The sequence below is a fragment of the Myotis nattereri genome, assembly GCF_964212035.1.
Source record: "Myotis nattereri genome assembly, chromosome: 7".
NCBI lineage: Eukaryota > Metazoa > Chordata > Mammalia > Chiroptera > Vespertilionidae > Myotis > Myotis nattereri.
Window position 1 is genome coordinate 48,133,765 of NC_138082.1, and position 15,870 is coordinate 48,149,634.

General features: G+C 43.1%; 1 protein-coding gene across 4 annotated transcripts in view; it reads right to left on the reverse strand.

Annotated features, from left to right (window-relative positions):
• Positions 1–15,870, reverse strand: part of NOSTRIN (nitric oxide synthase trafficking) — a 60,823-nt gene that overhangs the window by 42,435 nt on the left and 2,518 nt on the right. For 3 of the 4 annotated variants that reach the window (XM_081095678.1, XM_081095677.1, XM_081095676.1), the window contains exon 2: positions 5,228–5,313. In XM_081095678.1, coding sequence (XP_080951804.1) covers positions 5,228–5,313 — 86 coding nt within the window. Of the gene's footprint in view, positions 1–5,227; positions 5,314–14,263; positions 14,367–15,870 lie in introns of all 4 variants that reach the window. The other variant, XM_081095679.1, reaches the window with a different exon arrangement.

A 15,870-nucleotide genomic window follows, 5' to 3' on the forward strand; every position in this document is an offset into this window, starting at 1 on the left:
ATGTTCGTTGCAACATTATTTACAATAGTCAGGATATGGAAGCAACCCAAGCGCCCATCAATAGATGAGTGGGTAAAAATGTTGTGGAATGTGGAACATACATACAGTGGAATATTACTCGGCCATAATAAAGAATAAAATCTTACCATTTGTTAAAGCATGAATGGACCTAGAAGGTATTATGCTAAGTGAAATAAGTCAGACAGAGAAATACAAATACCATATCATTTCACTTAAATGTAGAATCTACAGAACAAAATAAACAGAAACAGATTCATACACACAGAAAACAAACTGACGGTTGCCAGAGGGGAGGAGGTTGGGGGCTGGGTGGAAAAGGTGAAGGGATTAAAAACTACAGATTGGTAGTTACAAAATAGTCATGTGATATAAAGTACAGCCTTGGGAATATAGTCAATAATACTGTAATAACTATGTACAGTGCCAGGTAGGTACTTGAAATTTAGGGGGGATCACTTTGAAAGTATATGATTATCTAACCACTATGCTGTTCACCTGAACCTATTATAAAAATGATATTGAATGTCAATTGTAATTGAAAAATAAAATTTAAAAAAATAAATACATAAAATAGAACTAAGGCTCTCTTAAGCTTGAAAATAGCAGGTGACAGAGCCCTCCCTTCATCATGAATTAAGAAGGAATTTTAGTAATCTGAAAATCTTTGTTTGAAATGTCATACCCATCGCTGGCCTCCTAATTTCTACTCGCAGCAGCTTGTGGTTGGGGGCTTGGTATGCTGACATTTTCCACCCAAGCTTTATCAGTTTGTCTTTTGAAAGATAATCACAATCTCATCTTACAAACAGGCAATATTTCAAAGCTAGTTATTAGAAATTTGAAAGACATTTTTTTACATGGAAGCTCTGTTATTTGAGCAGCAGGGTTCTCTGGCTAGCCCACACACCCACTTCATCATTACTGATTGCCTCGATTCTGGTTCCTGAGGACAATATAAAAAAGGTGAGTGGGACCAAGAGGACACCCTTCTGGAGGGTCCAGTCTGAGAGTCTCACTGAGTCCCTGCCCACTTGTAGATCAGGGAATGGGCAGCTGTGGCAGTTCTAGATCTTCAGAACCTCCTGGTCTGCTAATTCCTGAACTGAGTGAGTTTATAAAAGGATTTGAGGGAAGTGCTGTTGTGCGAAAGTCAGGTAAAATGGACAAAAAGGGTAGTTTGCAAAGCTTTTTAGCTAAAAAACAAAATCTCATACAGAAACCACCACATTGTAGAGTGGGAGCAGGAGGAGGGAGCTGAGCCCTACCAATTTAACTATCTCACTCCCTGACTTGTCCCCTGAGGGCTCCCCACAGACGGGTGTACAACCAGGCTGAATTTCATACTGAAGGTGATGGGAGTCTTTGAAAGGTCTTAAATGGCGTCATGGCCACAGAGTGTCAGATAAATTAGAGAGAGATAGACCCTAGCCTGCTCCCTAGTTGAAGCAACTTTGCTTGGATTAGAAAAAGAAGATCCTGTGAAGGGACACAACTGAGCCAGGGTGCAAGAGTTGAGGGTTGGGAGTGATTTCAATTCCTGCTTTTGCTTGGCCCCTCAGCCAGGTGCCTTTGTGCAGACAGAAGAACAGGTTAAGAGCTTTTTGCCAGAACAATGGCAGAAGCAATGAAATGAAAAGAAAGCTATAAGGTACTAGAGAGCAATATGATGACTCAATCATAAGCTGAGATAGAAGAAGGAATCATGGGTGGCTCCAAGGATCGTGGGCTTGATCGGGTGGCAGTGGTTACCATGGTAAAAAAAAAATCCACGAGCACCGGCTTTGGGGAAAAGCTAATAGACTCTGTTTTGGAAAGGCTTCCTTTGTGGCTCCATGGGACACCCACATGGAAATGTCCAATAGACTGTTGGGTATATGGTTTGAAGCACAGATAAGACATACTGTCTAGTAATATACATGAGAGAGTCATCAATTTGCAAAAAGGAGCTGAAGTTGTGGGAGCTAAGATCACCCAGGCTATGAGTAGAGTAGAAAAAGGAAAGATTTACCAAAGACTTTATTTAAATCTTTTATTCCTTTGTTGACAACATCTGCAATGAATCATGGATGAAACAATGGCCAATTACACTTTCTTCTTTGTCCTTTCCTTTCCTTTCCTTTCCTTTCCTTTCCTTTCCTTTCCTTTCCTTTCCTTTCCTTTTTCCTTTCCTTTCCTTTCTTTCCTTTCCTTTCCTTTCTTTCCTTTCCTTTCCTTTCTTGTTTAATGTCCAGACCAGTGTTACTTGCCATTTGAAAACCTGATCCTAAACTTGCTTGCAGAGGAACAATTGATTTTCCCATCAAAACCTGTTTGAACATTAGCTGTGGAGGTGCAGGGAACCAAATACTCATAAGTAGTTTCTGGGAATGTGTCTTTGTCTTTTAAAATCTGATCTGTGATTGTGTTAAAGTGAAACCTAATGACTTTGGTGTGAGGCATCATAGGAGCTGCTGTGTGTCTCTGGATAAATCTGAGCTGCTACTATAAAAAAGGAAACTGAAGCAACTAATTGGATAAAAGAAGCTAAGCATGACCATGAATTGCAGAATTTCCAGGAAAAATGGTGTTTCAATAACAACTGCACTTTTCTAGCAGCACCAATTAGAACAAGTGCAAGAAGGCAACTGAGCTTGGAAATGAAAGTCTCTGAACTCGCAGCTTGATTGTGATGCTGTCTTTTGTAGCCCCTGGCCAACACAGAGCTGCTCCACAGGGCCACAATCCAACAAGAGTAAAGACCTTGTTCTAATAATGTGGTTGTAATATAATAAAATAAACTCGTAACCATCTTTCATTTATTTATTCATTGAAGCTACAAATATTGATTGGATGTATTTCATGTAGCAGGTACCCTTCATTCAGCTGGCCGCTGGATGTGCCTTTATGATTTTCTACATCATAACCCTCAACAATTTCAAAAGAGACAGGTAAGAAAGCGCATTCTGACTCCATGTACAGCAGATACATCTGTGGCAGGTAGAGATGCAGAGCAACCTGGACAAGGCAGTTTTGGAGCAGTGAGTCCCCAAATTTATTCAGTTCATTGTTGAGTCTGTCTGCCAGGCATAATTTATCACCTGCCTTCTGTCTTCATAGCTCTCCTCCAAACACTAATTTTAAAGATGGGGACACCAACCAGGTTCAGATGACTGCAACCCAGATCATGTGCATGGTTAATAATGTGTACAGATTTTTCCTGATCTGCGGAGGGAGATGCTTTCTAACCCAGGCAAGGGGTTGAATTTGTAGTAGTTAACTGGTCTTATTTTAAATAATTTCCTCTGAGACTGATAGCAATTCTTTTAAGAAATTCTCTCCCAGATTGGTCCTTCTATTCCTCTCACAGAATCAAAGCAACTTGGATATTAAGACAGAAGTAACTTCTTATATTAAAACTAGAGGTCCAGTGCACAAAATTCGTGCAGGGGGGCGCGGAGAGAGGGGGAGTCCCTCAGTTTGGCCTGCACCCTCTCTCAATCTGGGATCCCTCTTGCAATCCAGGATCACTGGCTCCTAACCGCTCACCTGCCTGCCTGATCATTCCTAACCCCTCTGCCTGCCGGCCTAATCTCCTGTAACCACTCTCCTGCCTGCCTGATCACCCCTAATTACCTTAACCTGCCTGCCTGATCACTCCTAATCACTCTGCCTGTCTAATCGCCCCTAACCACTCACCTGCCTGAGTAATCACCCCTAACCACTCGCCTGCCTGCCTGGTCTAATTAGCATGTTACACTTCTATTATTATAGATTTTTTCTTTTCAACTTTGTTTGATAAACCTGGTTATTATCTTTATAATAGCCTTTTGGACCTCTCCAGTATCTTCTCTTGGTCCCAATAAGGCTAATGTTCTTCTTTGTTCTTGACCCATTAGTGACGGATGAAGTTGGGCCCTTGTGTCTTTGTTCTCATGACACACATGGAATCATTTAAATCTGAAATGGGTTACCTTATAAAGAATAAACAATCTAGCCTGAAGATCTCTTTAGAGTTGTTTATTACAGAACTGTCTAGAGCAGTGATGGCAAACCTTTTGAGTTTGGTGTGTCAGCATTTTGAAAAACCCTAACTTAACTCTGGCGTCGTGTCACATATAGAAATTTTTTGATATTTGCAACCATAGTAAAACAAAGACTTATATTTTTTATATTTATTTTATATATCTAAATGCCATTTAACAAAGAAAAATCAACCAAAAAAATGAGTTTGTGTCACCTCTGGCACGCATGTCATAGGTTTGCCATCACTGCTCTAGATGTAGGAAAATGGTCTATGTCTTTATGGCCCAATTCAGTCCTTGGGATCTCTAATTTTAAGCAGAAATGCTTGTAACTTCTTGACTGAGTTAATTGTGCTTAGTTCAGCACAGTGAACAGCTTTAAACATGATCACATCTAGTATTAAAAGAAAATGATACTGCCCTGGCCAGTGTGGCTCAGTGGGAGAGCATTGGTCCAAGCACTGAAGAGTCTCAGGTTTGATTCCTGGTCAAGGGCACATACCTGGGTTGTAGTACCTAGGTTGCAGGTTTGATCCCCAGCCCCAGTCAGGGTGTGTGGGAGGCAACCAATCAATGTGTCTCTCTCACATTGATGTTTCTCTCTCCCTCCCTCCCTTTCACTCTCTCTAAAAATCAATGGAAAAAATATCCTCAGGTGAGGATTAACAAAACAACAACAGCAACAAAAAGATGAGACTGAAAATGGTGACTTTTCTTTCATCCATTTGGATGGATGATTAGAATTAAATTCAGACATTTACTGAAAAAGTCAAAAGGCCAGGCTGTAACAGCTCAGCATACAAAGGTGAGTAGGACATAGCCCCCCACTCCCTCACCCTCCTCATAGGGGAGACATATGTCAATTAATAATTGCCACTGATGTGAAAACAACAATGGTGTATACATCAGGAAAAATGGTGGGCCCCAGCAGGTGGTGATAAACTCAGTCTTAGGCGTCAGAAGAGACTTGACTGGATCTTCCCAAGCAGAAGTACCTCCTGCTGTTTCCTGATTTTTTTTTTTTTTTTTGGTACCCAAGTGATAAATGTGCAATAGAGAAGAATCACTTTTGAAGCCAATCTCTCAAGTACCAAAATATAACACTGTGTTCCGGGAAGTGGGACAGCTTGTAATCACTCCTCCAGTTCCATCACTCCCAGCCACTAAAGAGGAAGAGCTGCTTATTGCAAATGCACATTTCATACCTTTGCTGAAGAATGGATGTGACCTGCTTGCAGAAATTCTCTCCATTTTGAGAAAACTCCTTGAGGCTCTTGTACACTTGATTATACTGAAAAAGAAAAGATGCACAGAAAGGTTATGGACACTTCCAAAGACAGAACTCCTTTAAACTCTGAGTGCCGCTGTGACAATGACTGTCAGTGCAGGTGACCGTGCAGCTGTGGGGTGCACACCTTTTGGATGAGTTCTTAAAATAAAGACTAAGTGTCTTCTGCCTGGATATGAAAGATCCTGGAGAACTTTTCAAAAAATAAAGCTATCTGCTTGTCTATCTGCTTCTCCCCTAGACCAAAGGCAAATAGTTCAGCAGTAGGGTCCCCTTGGAGTCTGGCTTCCTATTGCCCTGTTGTTCCCAGGAAGGTTAATGGTACCTTCTGAAACATGTTGAGTAGTCAATCATTTTGTGTCTCACAAATTCCAAAATAATTTTTCTAGATCTCCTGACAAACCCTGAGCCATGAAAGTGAGTGTTTCTTGGCTGAGATATAAAAATGCAAATGAATAACTTGTTGATAAAAATGTTTCCTAATCACCTCTACATCTCATTCAACTGTAGTAATAAGAATGTTAGAATAATGAGTTGAACATTTCAATTGAACCAAACCTTTATACAATTATTTATATCTCAATTTAGCCTTCAGACTCAAGAATTCTAATTGAAAGTTTTTGTCATTGGGTTTAGAGCTCCACAAGGTCATTCTGAAAATTGTATTTGTAAAGGTTGACCTTGATGACAATAGATTTTAAGTGCCCAAATGGAGAGGGTAAGTGTCCGCCGATTCTGCTGCTTTCCTCACACAGAGTAGGTGAAGTAGGAACAGAACAGTTTTCAAACACACTTTCTCACAGTTTCCATCTGGCAGATGCATTTTTAGTGAATTGCATTTTTCAAAATGAGATTTTACACAAGAGTATGCAAATTTTGTGTAGATCAAGCGTCCTGCGGTGACTGGGCTCATACAGAGAGCCCAGCCTCTTCCGGCACACAAGGTCTCCAGCAGGCAGCTGGGCACTGTGTCGAGAAGGGCAAAGGGAAGCAGACTCACATTTACTGAGCACCTACTACATATATACATCATGCATGTTCACATACGTGAATACTCAGGGCGGGGCAATCTTTTTGGCAGCACAACAGCACCTGGTATATGGTGCACACAGAGGACATAGGGCCACAGGGGAGGAGGAAGAGACCTAAAATTTAGCACAGAAAGCCATGGCAGGACGTGGACACGCAGCAGTAGCAAACCAGCTATCTGGGACACAAGGACAGTGGTCAGGGAGCACAGCCCTTGATTGCTAACTCCTAAAGCAAGGTTTGCACAATCTCGTGCCTGCAGGCACTGGTCAGGCACCTGGGTGAGCGAGGAGCAGGGTGGGGACCGAGCTAGCAGAGGCAGCTGCCACATTGCTCCGGCCCAGGATGGCCAGATCATCCAGTTGGTCCAAAAAAGCTGAAATAAGGATTGGAATCTGAAATGCGATTTTTTAAAATTGTAGCAAACACTTCACAGATTTTAAAACTCTGCAGAGTAAGCAAAGCATACCTGTGCTGAGGTCCAGGTGTAGGCTTTCTCACACACAAATGGTTCTCCTCTGAGAGTCAACAGAGTAAAATCACATTTGGCAACCAAGCTTCCTCATTGTTATTTTCCTAAAAATAATCTGACATCGAAGAATGATATGCTCCCAAAAGGCTTCCTTCCTTTCCTTACATGTACAATGGGAAAATTTTATTGAGCATTTTAAAATTTTTCAGTTTTTTTTGTTTGTTTGTTTACTCCTCTATTAACTAAACATTTTCACTAAATTCCCCTAAGCCTTTCATTTTCTTCCCATAACACCAGAAAACATACCTAGGTCTCATGAGAAGAAAATAGATACATGTTTAACAGGGCACCTACCCCTAGAATAAGGTCATTTCTCAACCTCTGTCGCCCTTAGGTGTAGCCATGTGCCTGAACACTTCTTGAGGCAGGGGCAAAAGTTTTGCATAGGGTTTCAGTGAAGGTTCCTACCTTTCTTTGCTGACAACTGGACTTAGAAATGATGGCTGATGCCATAAGGTGGTCTTGAGGATTGAAGCCATGTGCTAAGATCATACAGCAGAAAGAGAATAAGAGCCTGGGTCCCTGATGGCCCTGGAAGCCACCACACGAGCCCTGAACTCTCTTCTTTGGAACTTTTTTTTATGTGGGAGAGAACAATGTTAGGGGTTTTTTTCAAACTCATTTTAAGTTTTTTAAATATGCAGTTGAACATATTTCTAACTCATATGCTGTCTTTTAACTTTTTATTTTAAGTTATGATGCATTTTTATGTTCATAAAGTAAGGATACAGACAATAATAACGATACACATTTTGTACTCACTACCTAAGTTATAGAGATATTAGCAGTTTGCTTCTGCTCTCTCTTTAGACAACTATTTTTTTCCTTTTCACAATTTATTTGGCTAAACTTGGGCATTTATTCTTCCATACTGAAAGGAGTTTTTAGGGGTAAAATAGGCAGGTCTAGGGAGTTCTAGAAATAAAGGGGGCCCATGGGGGAGGGCTGCAAAGCTGGGGGCTGGGAGCTGCCAAAGGCATACATTCACAAAGAACCAAAGGTGCCACAGCCTAAAGGGAGAGGAAGACACTCATTCACAGGAGATAAGGGGAAAGCCACAGGGAGTAGCAAAAGAATAGGGAGAAGGAGAAAAACAGATTTTCACAGGGAATAGAGAATTCTACCACAGGAGGGGGAGAAAGGGAGGGGACCCACATGGGGTTTGAGCTCTGAAGCTGCTATAGTGACCAATCAGAGGGGCTATCAGGACACAAGGAATTGCATGCAGCCTTTATAAACCTTAGGAGAGAGGGACTTAGTGGAACCCCTTCCCCATTTGGGAGTCTGTGTTTGTTTCCCAATAAATTTCCAACTTTTCCTATACCACCTTTTGTCCATGACTTCATTCTTCTAATCCACCTGACAAAGACCCAGGAAAGAAACCACCTTTGCATCCTGCCCAAAGGTAAAGCACACATTTCAGTTTGATTTCCGTGTTTCAACATGAACATATCTAATTACAATTTTTTTTAAAAAAATCCCTGTTGGGATCTTAATTGCAATTGCATATATATAATCTCATTTGGGGGAAATTGACTTTTTGATGGCATTTAGACTTAAACATCCAAGGATATAGTAAAGTCTTTTCATTTGTTCAAATCTTACTTTATGTCCAATAAAATTTTATGATTTTTATAGGTCCTGTAACTTTCTTACCTGGTTTATTTAGAAATATTGCACAGTATTAAGCTCTGTATTTTTTGTGATATCCTATTTGCTCTGTCTCCAGCAATGCAGAAACAAAGATCCAAAAACACCAGGGGGGCACATGCAGGGGAGAAGGGTAGGGATGCAGAGTGAGGCTTTTTGCTCTCCAACACTTGCAAAGGCTAAGGCTGGGGCTGGGGCTGGGAGAAATCAAAGCAAAGAGATGGAGTGGATCATTTGGGAGCATTCAGAGTGGAAGCAAGGACTAAACCCTCCCATCAGGAGAACTAAAGAGAAAGGAAGGAAGGGACTCTGAGATGAGCTGTCGCTATCACCTGAGGAGTGTATATTTTCCACGGTCCTGGGGTGAGAATAGGGGACCGCAGGCACCATGCGTGAGGAAACCATGCTCCTAACCAAAGCTGTGAACAGAACCAGTTGAGAATATTTCTATGTGCTGGGCTGCAGGGGGTGCTGCATGTCCCAAATGTATCAAGTCATCAAAACTCTCCAAGACACATTTGTAAAATACCATCTCCAGATGTCTAGTTCTAGGAGGCCAGACAGTCCTGAAAGTTTATAAATCAGTGATTTAACACTCCATGGCCTTTGGAGGAGAGGGGGAGCCTGTGGCAAAGAGGAGATTCCTGTCTTTCCCAAAGATACTCAAACTCAACTTTTTAAAGGCAAAGGCTGCTCAAATAAAAGTGCATCTTATGGCTTGAATCGACTCTGAAGCTGATAGTTTTAGATTTTGAAATATGATTTCCTGTTATTTAATAGACTAGTACTTCCTAAATTTTTCACATCATGGCACACCTAGAAAATGATATTTGTACCAGACAGTGTACTAAAGGGACAAAGCCGTTCCGGGTAGAGACAACTGGTCCATGAGCTGCCTCCACCCGCTAAGACCCCAAGCCCAGCCACACCCTGCCAATTCAAGGGCTGATGCACCTGTAACCCATTTCCCAATCTCAGTGTTCCCAGGCATACACAAGTCTGGGAGCTCTTCAGTAGGTCACGTTTTTAATTTAGTGAATGAATAAGAGCAGAATGTTCTGCTTGTAGTAGCAATGGAGAGAGAATCTGTACTGGACACTCCTTGATAAGCTCTGATAAAGGCGGCATTAGTAAAGGAGTTGCTAAAAAATATTTCCATTATTTTAGCATAACCCCTTATTTACAAACAACCATCTACTCAGAGTTGAAGACAAAAGCTGTGAAAAGCAGAACCCAGAGACCATCTTGCCCAGTGTGTGTATGTGTGTGTGTGTGTATGTGTGTGTGATCAGAAAATATAGGAAAATCCCTTGACCTTGGCTCTAGCTCTCCCTCTCCTACCCCACCTCCCTCCCCACTCCACTCTCATCTACTGGCTCATGTGGGGCATGACCTAAAATAAGAGATTAAAACAATTTTTTGTATCATGAGCCCCTTTGGCATTCTGGTAAAGCCCATTTTACTCTGAATAATATTTTCAAATGTATAAAATCTATACTAATAAAAGCCTATGTAGTCATCATGCCCTCACACCGTGATGCCCTCACACCGTGATGCCCTCACACCGTGATGCCCTCACACCGTGATGCCCTCACACCGTGATGCCCTCACGCCCTAACAATCCATCACCAGGAGGCTGTGTACGCAGTGGGCACACACAGGTGGGCAGGGACTTGACACTGTGTGCGCAGCATGGAGGCTGGTCGCGCAGCTCTGCGCGGTGAAGCCAGGGTGGGGAAGTGGGGGCGCGAGGGGGGGGGGTGCATCCTGTGGCTCCATGCAGCATGGAAGTGGGTCCAGGTGGCTCCAAGTGGTGACGCCGGGGTCAGGACACCCAGCTCCAGCCTACCTCTTTGGGGCAATCCATCGAGGAGCTCCAGATGGGTGGGGGGGCCTACCTCTTTGGGGAGATAGATTGCAGGGCTCCCGCACTGTGAGAGGGCACAGGTCAGGCTGGGGAACCACCACCCCTCTTCTCCCCTCCCCCCCACCCCCGCATGAATTTTGTGCACCAGGCCTCTAGTAAAATAATAGGATTACAAAGAAAAGTAATTATATATATATATACACACACACACATTTGAGAACATTTTAAAATTATGTGTGCTTTATAATTAAGAATTAACCAAACTTCTAAACCACATTGAGTGTGACCAATATTTCTAGATACCTGCTAAGAACTTTAATATTATATAAAATACATGTGATTTTTCTTGGTCATAGTCACAGACAGTTCAGTAATACTGGGTTACTGCTTATATTAAAAATTAAAGGGAATTCTTAATTTCAGTTATAAACTAGTGCAAATAAAAAGATCATGTTTTTCTCACTGAAGCTCATGCAGCGCACAGCTTCCATACATGGATCCACTGGGGTAGCTAAGGCTTTATGAATGAACTGTGTTCTGTGCAACCCTAGGCACTCATGGAATGAGACATTTTGCAGGTAGTTACTGAAAGGGCGAGGGCTATGCCCTCTATCTTGCCCTGGATCCTCCATGTTGGGGCAGAGGCAGAGGAGTGCCTTCTTCCCGGAGGTCCAGGCCCCTGCTGGCCACGCCCAGGAACAAGACCCAACTTGGCGCCTGGCCAATTGGAGGGCCCACAGTCAGCTCCCCTCCCCTCACTATTAAAGGCCCTGATTTTCTCACGAGTCTCACTCGGTTTCCGGTCGCTGCGTCGACTGGAGGCCCGGGTCGGGTTAGCTAACTCAATAAAGGACCTTCTGCTTTTGCATCGGACTGGCTCCCTGGCGTGGTTTCTTGGGGATCTTGAATTCTGGGCATAACATTTTGGGGGCTCGCCGGGATCCCCAACACCAGCGATGGGACGCCCAGTCCGGAGGGCCTGACTGACCGCGGTAGGTCTCTTGTTTTGTTGATGTCGTATGTTTTGTGTATCTATCCGGTGTGAGCTCACTTCTGAAATCTGTAAATGCCTGTAAATGCCTGTAATAATGATCTGAGTGGATGCACGGGATCAACAGGTGGGAGGAGCCGAGGGACGCCTCGCTCCTCCATCTGAAGGGGTATAGCTTTGCTTCCGCGGAGTCGGAAGGTCTGTAGGAATCCCCTTAATCTGAGACAGGCAAGGAGGAGTCGGGGGGCGCCCAGATCCTCCATCTGAAGAGGGGAAATTTTGCTTCCGCGGAGTCGGAAGGTCTGTACGAACCCCTCAATCTGAGAAAAGGCAGGTCGCTCCTGCTGGTTGGCGCGCAGCCAACGTCTGGATTTCGTTTTGTTTTGTTTGTTTGTTTGTTTTGCTTCCATGGAGTTGGAAGGCTGTACTTTTTTGGGCCCTTTGGTTGTTTGTGTTTCCGTTTTATTTTGTGGACTTGCTGGATTAATAATTTCAAGGAGATTGGGGGAGGCTTTAGAGCTCCCTCAGGAATGGGGAAGTTGTTAGGAATTGAATGGATTGTTTAAACTCTGAATGAATGTCTGGTGAAAGTGTATGAATGTGGAGGGAGAGGGACTGCTCTCACCCCTCCTTTGTGTGGCGGTCGGGCGGCTGCCTGAGTGAGGGTCTGTGGAAACAGGTCACCCCCTCCCCAAGTATTCTAAAATTAAAATCCTTCTTGTAATTGAAAAGCGTTTACAAATTTATAAATGCATCCGGGATTTCTGTGCACATGTAAAGGGAAAAGGCCAGTTTGAAAACGAGTGCGCATAGTTTTGAGCTGGACTTGACTTTTTGCTGCGTACAGAATAAAAACTGGGGACTGTTCTGGTCTTAAAAATGGCGAAGTTGAACCTAAGAAAGAAATACAGGCAGGTTTCTCAAGGCCATTTAAAGTAGCTTTTGAAATTTCCCGCCCTGAGGCAAGTACCACCAGGAAGTTGTTGGTCAAGTTTGCATGTGAATATGGTTTTGTTTCTTGACTTCCCCAACAGGAAAATTGTGACCATCTTAGCAGCTATGCCAGGCTTATTGGCTGGAAACTTAAAACTTTTAAGTGCAAATCATCTAAAAGCATTGAAATTTATAATACTGAAATGTTGATCTAAATATGCCTAATATGAGGTCTAAATGATAGAAGTTAATCTGTTAATTGAAAATGCCTTTGCTTATTAATCTGATTGAGAAGAGAGGATTGATTTTGTGACCTCAACTGAAGATTTTTAATACAAAAACCAGTTTAAACTTAATATTCTTTAAGATAATTATAAAGGGTATAAACAGCTAATGAGATTTCTGTTTGTCTACAATATAATGTTGGCCATCTATCTTTTAGGAATTTTGGTTTCCTCTTCCCTTGTTTATTGTGAGAATAAGGAAATCATCTTTTCTGTCAGAGAACAGTTTAGACAGCCGCCACTTTGAGCTGCCTGACTTGGCAGCCGCCATGTTGGCCGCATGGTCTGCCGCGCCCCTGGGGGCCGCCATCTTGGAACAGCCCCGCCCTCTGACTTGGCCAATCACAAGGGGGGTGTCTGCTCACTGGGGCAGGATGGAATTTCAGAGGTGGAGTTTTAAGGCGGAGTTTTACCGAGGAAATGCGGATGGGGCAAAAAGTGTGCTAGCCTCGCGGATTTATTTAATACTTAATAAATTAGCAATCACGGTCTTAATATAATTTCAGTGGTATGATAGACCAATGTTTTGAGCAGTTGGCTTTATAAGGGCCGACAATAGAGCTCATATTTCTTAAAAGGCTTGTAGATAGAGACATTTTTTTAAAAGATATCTTAAATTCTCAGTAGAACCACAGTTATACATATATCATACACAAATTAAGAGTAATTGATTCCATGGTCAAGACTGAATCCTATTATGTTGAGAACTGTTTTTAAGTGTTGAAAATGTTTTCCTAAGTTTTACCTAGGTTACCCAAGAAAGATTTTTCTTTTTTCTGTGTCCCTTAAAATGTATTGCTAATCACTTAAGAATTAAGGCTAAGAGTTCTAGCTACCTGGAAAGCATGGCCTTGGTGTGATAGAAAAAAAAAAAGAAAAAAAAGAAATGTTAAGTGAAACGTCAGAGGATCCAATGTGTTTAATCCTCTTGAAGGACATTGAATGGTTCTTTCCTTCCTCTTTAACTTTTAGGGGATTGTATAAATGGATTACTGATGTAAATTATCAAGAATCTCTAAGGGACTTGTCCTGTACCTGGAGGAATGGCTTCTAGATGGTATTCACCATCTCTGGGACTTCCGGAAGGAAGTCGAAACTCAGACTAGCTAAGGGTTCGAATCTAGCCTATCTTTTAGAAAGATAGGAAAAGAAGCATTCCTAGGCAGTTTTCTACCGCCTCTGTTCAGGGACTTGTTCTGTATCTTGACACAACTGAAACTGATTTGTTGGTATTTTGTGGTATAAATGTGGCATGCACCTCAAAGTTCTTAATGGGAAATGTATCTAGTTATCGTGTCTATTTAGTCTTGATTTCCTTGTTCAATATGAGTACCGTTTCTATCTGGATGAGACATAGGTCAAGAATCCCATCCTGGGACGTGGGAAAGGGAGGCCCCCACATCTGTTCCTGTCAGGCCCCCATCAGGGGACTTGGGCGGTGTTCCTGTTACCTGCTCAAGATCCCAAGACTGTATTTGTTTATGTAAGTGTGGAAATATATTCTGTGCTAGGTTGGGATTTTAGAATTCTGAGGTAGATTTAAAAGATATTTGTGACTTTTCTAGTCTGATTGGGACATTTAAGGGTGGGGCTCACAGTTCCTCAGGGCAGAGATTCCATGGGCCCTTCCCCCTGCCTGTGCTGAATTAAATAATAAAACAATGGACCTTAGAATCTGTAGAGGTGGGCGGGAATGAAGCTGGTCAAATGTACCCACTTCTGGTGCACTCCCTTGAAAGAGGCCTGGTTGCTGCTCTGCCACAAAGGGAACTGGTAGAAAGACAAAAAGCAGAGTGTTGTAACTGATAAACAGGGTTACCTAGAAGCCATCAGGACTTTGAAGTTCTAATCTGACTCAGAGACTGGCGCTTTAACTATCTCTTTCCTTGAGAGGGCTCCAGAGGGCGCACGAGGACATTTGGCCGCGCCTCCGCGCCATCTATGAGACCAGCCCAACCCCAACTCCTCATCAGCACAGACCAGGGGATTGGGTCTACGTCTGAAGGCACTGCTGGGCGACCCTAGAGCCACGTTAGAAGGGTCCCTACACCGTGGTGCTGAAGACCCCCACCGCTCTCAAGGTAGACGGCGTCACGACCTGGGTCCATCCGGAAAGACTTCATCACCAAATGGAGCATCGATTGATCGAGATCAACGCAACCCGCTCAAGCTCAAGCTGCGGAGTGCTTGGCCTGCCTGATGCCGGTAACATGACTCGCGATCGCTCCTGTCACCAGGAGCCCCAATACACTTAGATAATGCCTGCATCTTCATGGACATGGCTCCAAAGAGACAAGGACCATTTATAGAATCACATGTTTAGTTATTGATATGTTATATTAACCTTTGATTCTTTTGCAGGTTTGAATGTATGTTGGCTGTCCTGAAAGGGAGCTGTGTGGGGTGACCCCCAAAAGTAAAGGGTGTCTAGCTGCCAAGAGGACAAGTGCCCAACTGGGCAGGGAAGGGTGCCCATCAGGTTTTGGTCTCTGTTGAGAGACAGCTAACAGTTGACAGCCTGTAATACTGTCTTGCAGGCCTGAGTCACCATGCCCATGTCAGGGGTAGTAAAGCTGGAAAAAGCCTGTTTAGACTAGAAAGTCTGAGGCATGGACCAACAATTACTGTTTTGTTTTAAATCCATAAAAAGAAATTAGCAAGGAAAGTCAGAAAATCTTAGAGTAAATCAGTATGTTTTTCTCCTTATGTAATTCCTCCGAAATCTGGCAATGCTAAGTAAGTACGTTTCTTTGCATAGATTCAGTAAGACTGGTTCCTAATAGTGGTTTTATTAACGGAAAACTTTGACTGGAGTATCATGTTTTAAAGAGCCCTGTCTGAGCTCTAAAGACTTGAAGCCACTAAGAATGCCACGAAGAAAGCCTGGTATCCTGCCTGGGAGCCCTGAAGATGGCTGGCGCTGGAGCGTCAGGCCCATGCCCTACCATCACTGGCGGTTGGTAAGAGTAGAAGGGGAGCAGTAAAGATGCCTCTGCATCCCTGCAGAACCCCCACACACTCTGGGCCGCAACGAGTAGGAGGGCTACTGAGATGGGCCTTAAAGCCTGGAGCGTGGGCTCAGGTGGAGTTGCTACAGGTGAAGGATTCACCTAACTCAGCAGATACTGCAGGCAGGCCTGATGGCAGCTGGATGGCTTGGCTTCCTGGCCCTACGGGGCACATTAAGGTTCAACCATGAAATTCCAGCAAAGGTAGTCAGTTACCATTCTTGTTGTGTTTATGCAAACATCAGGACAGTAAATAAATTAATCTT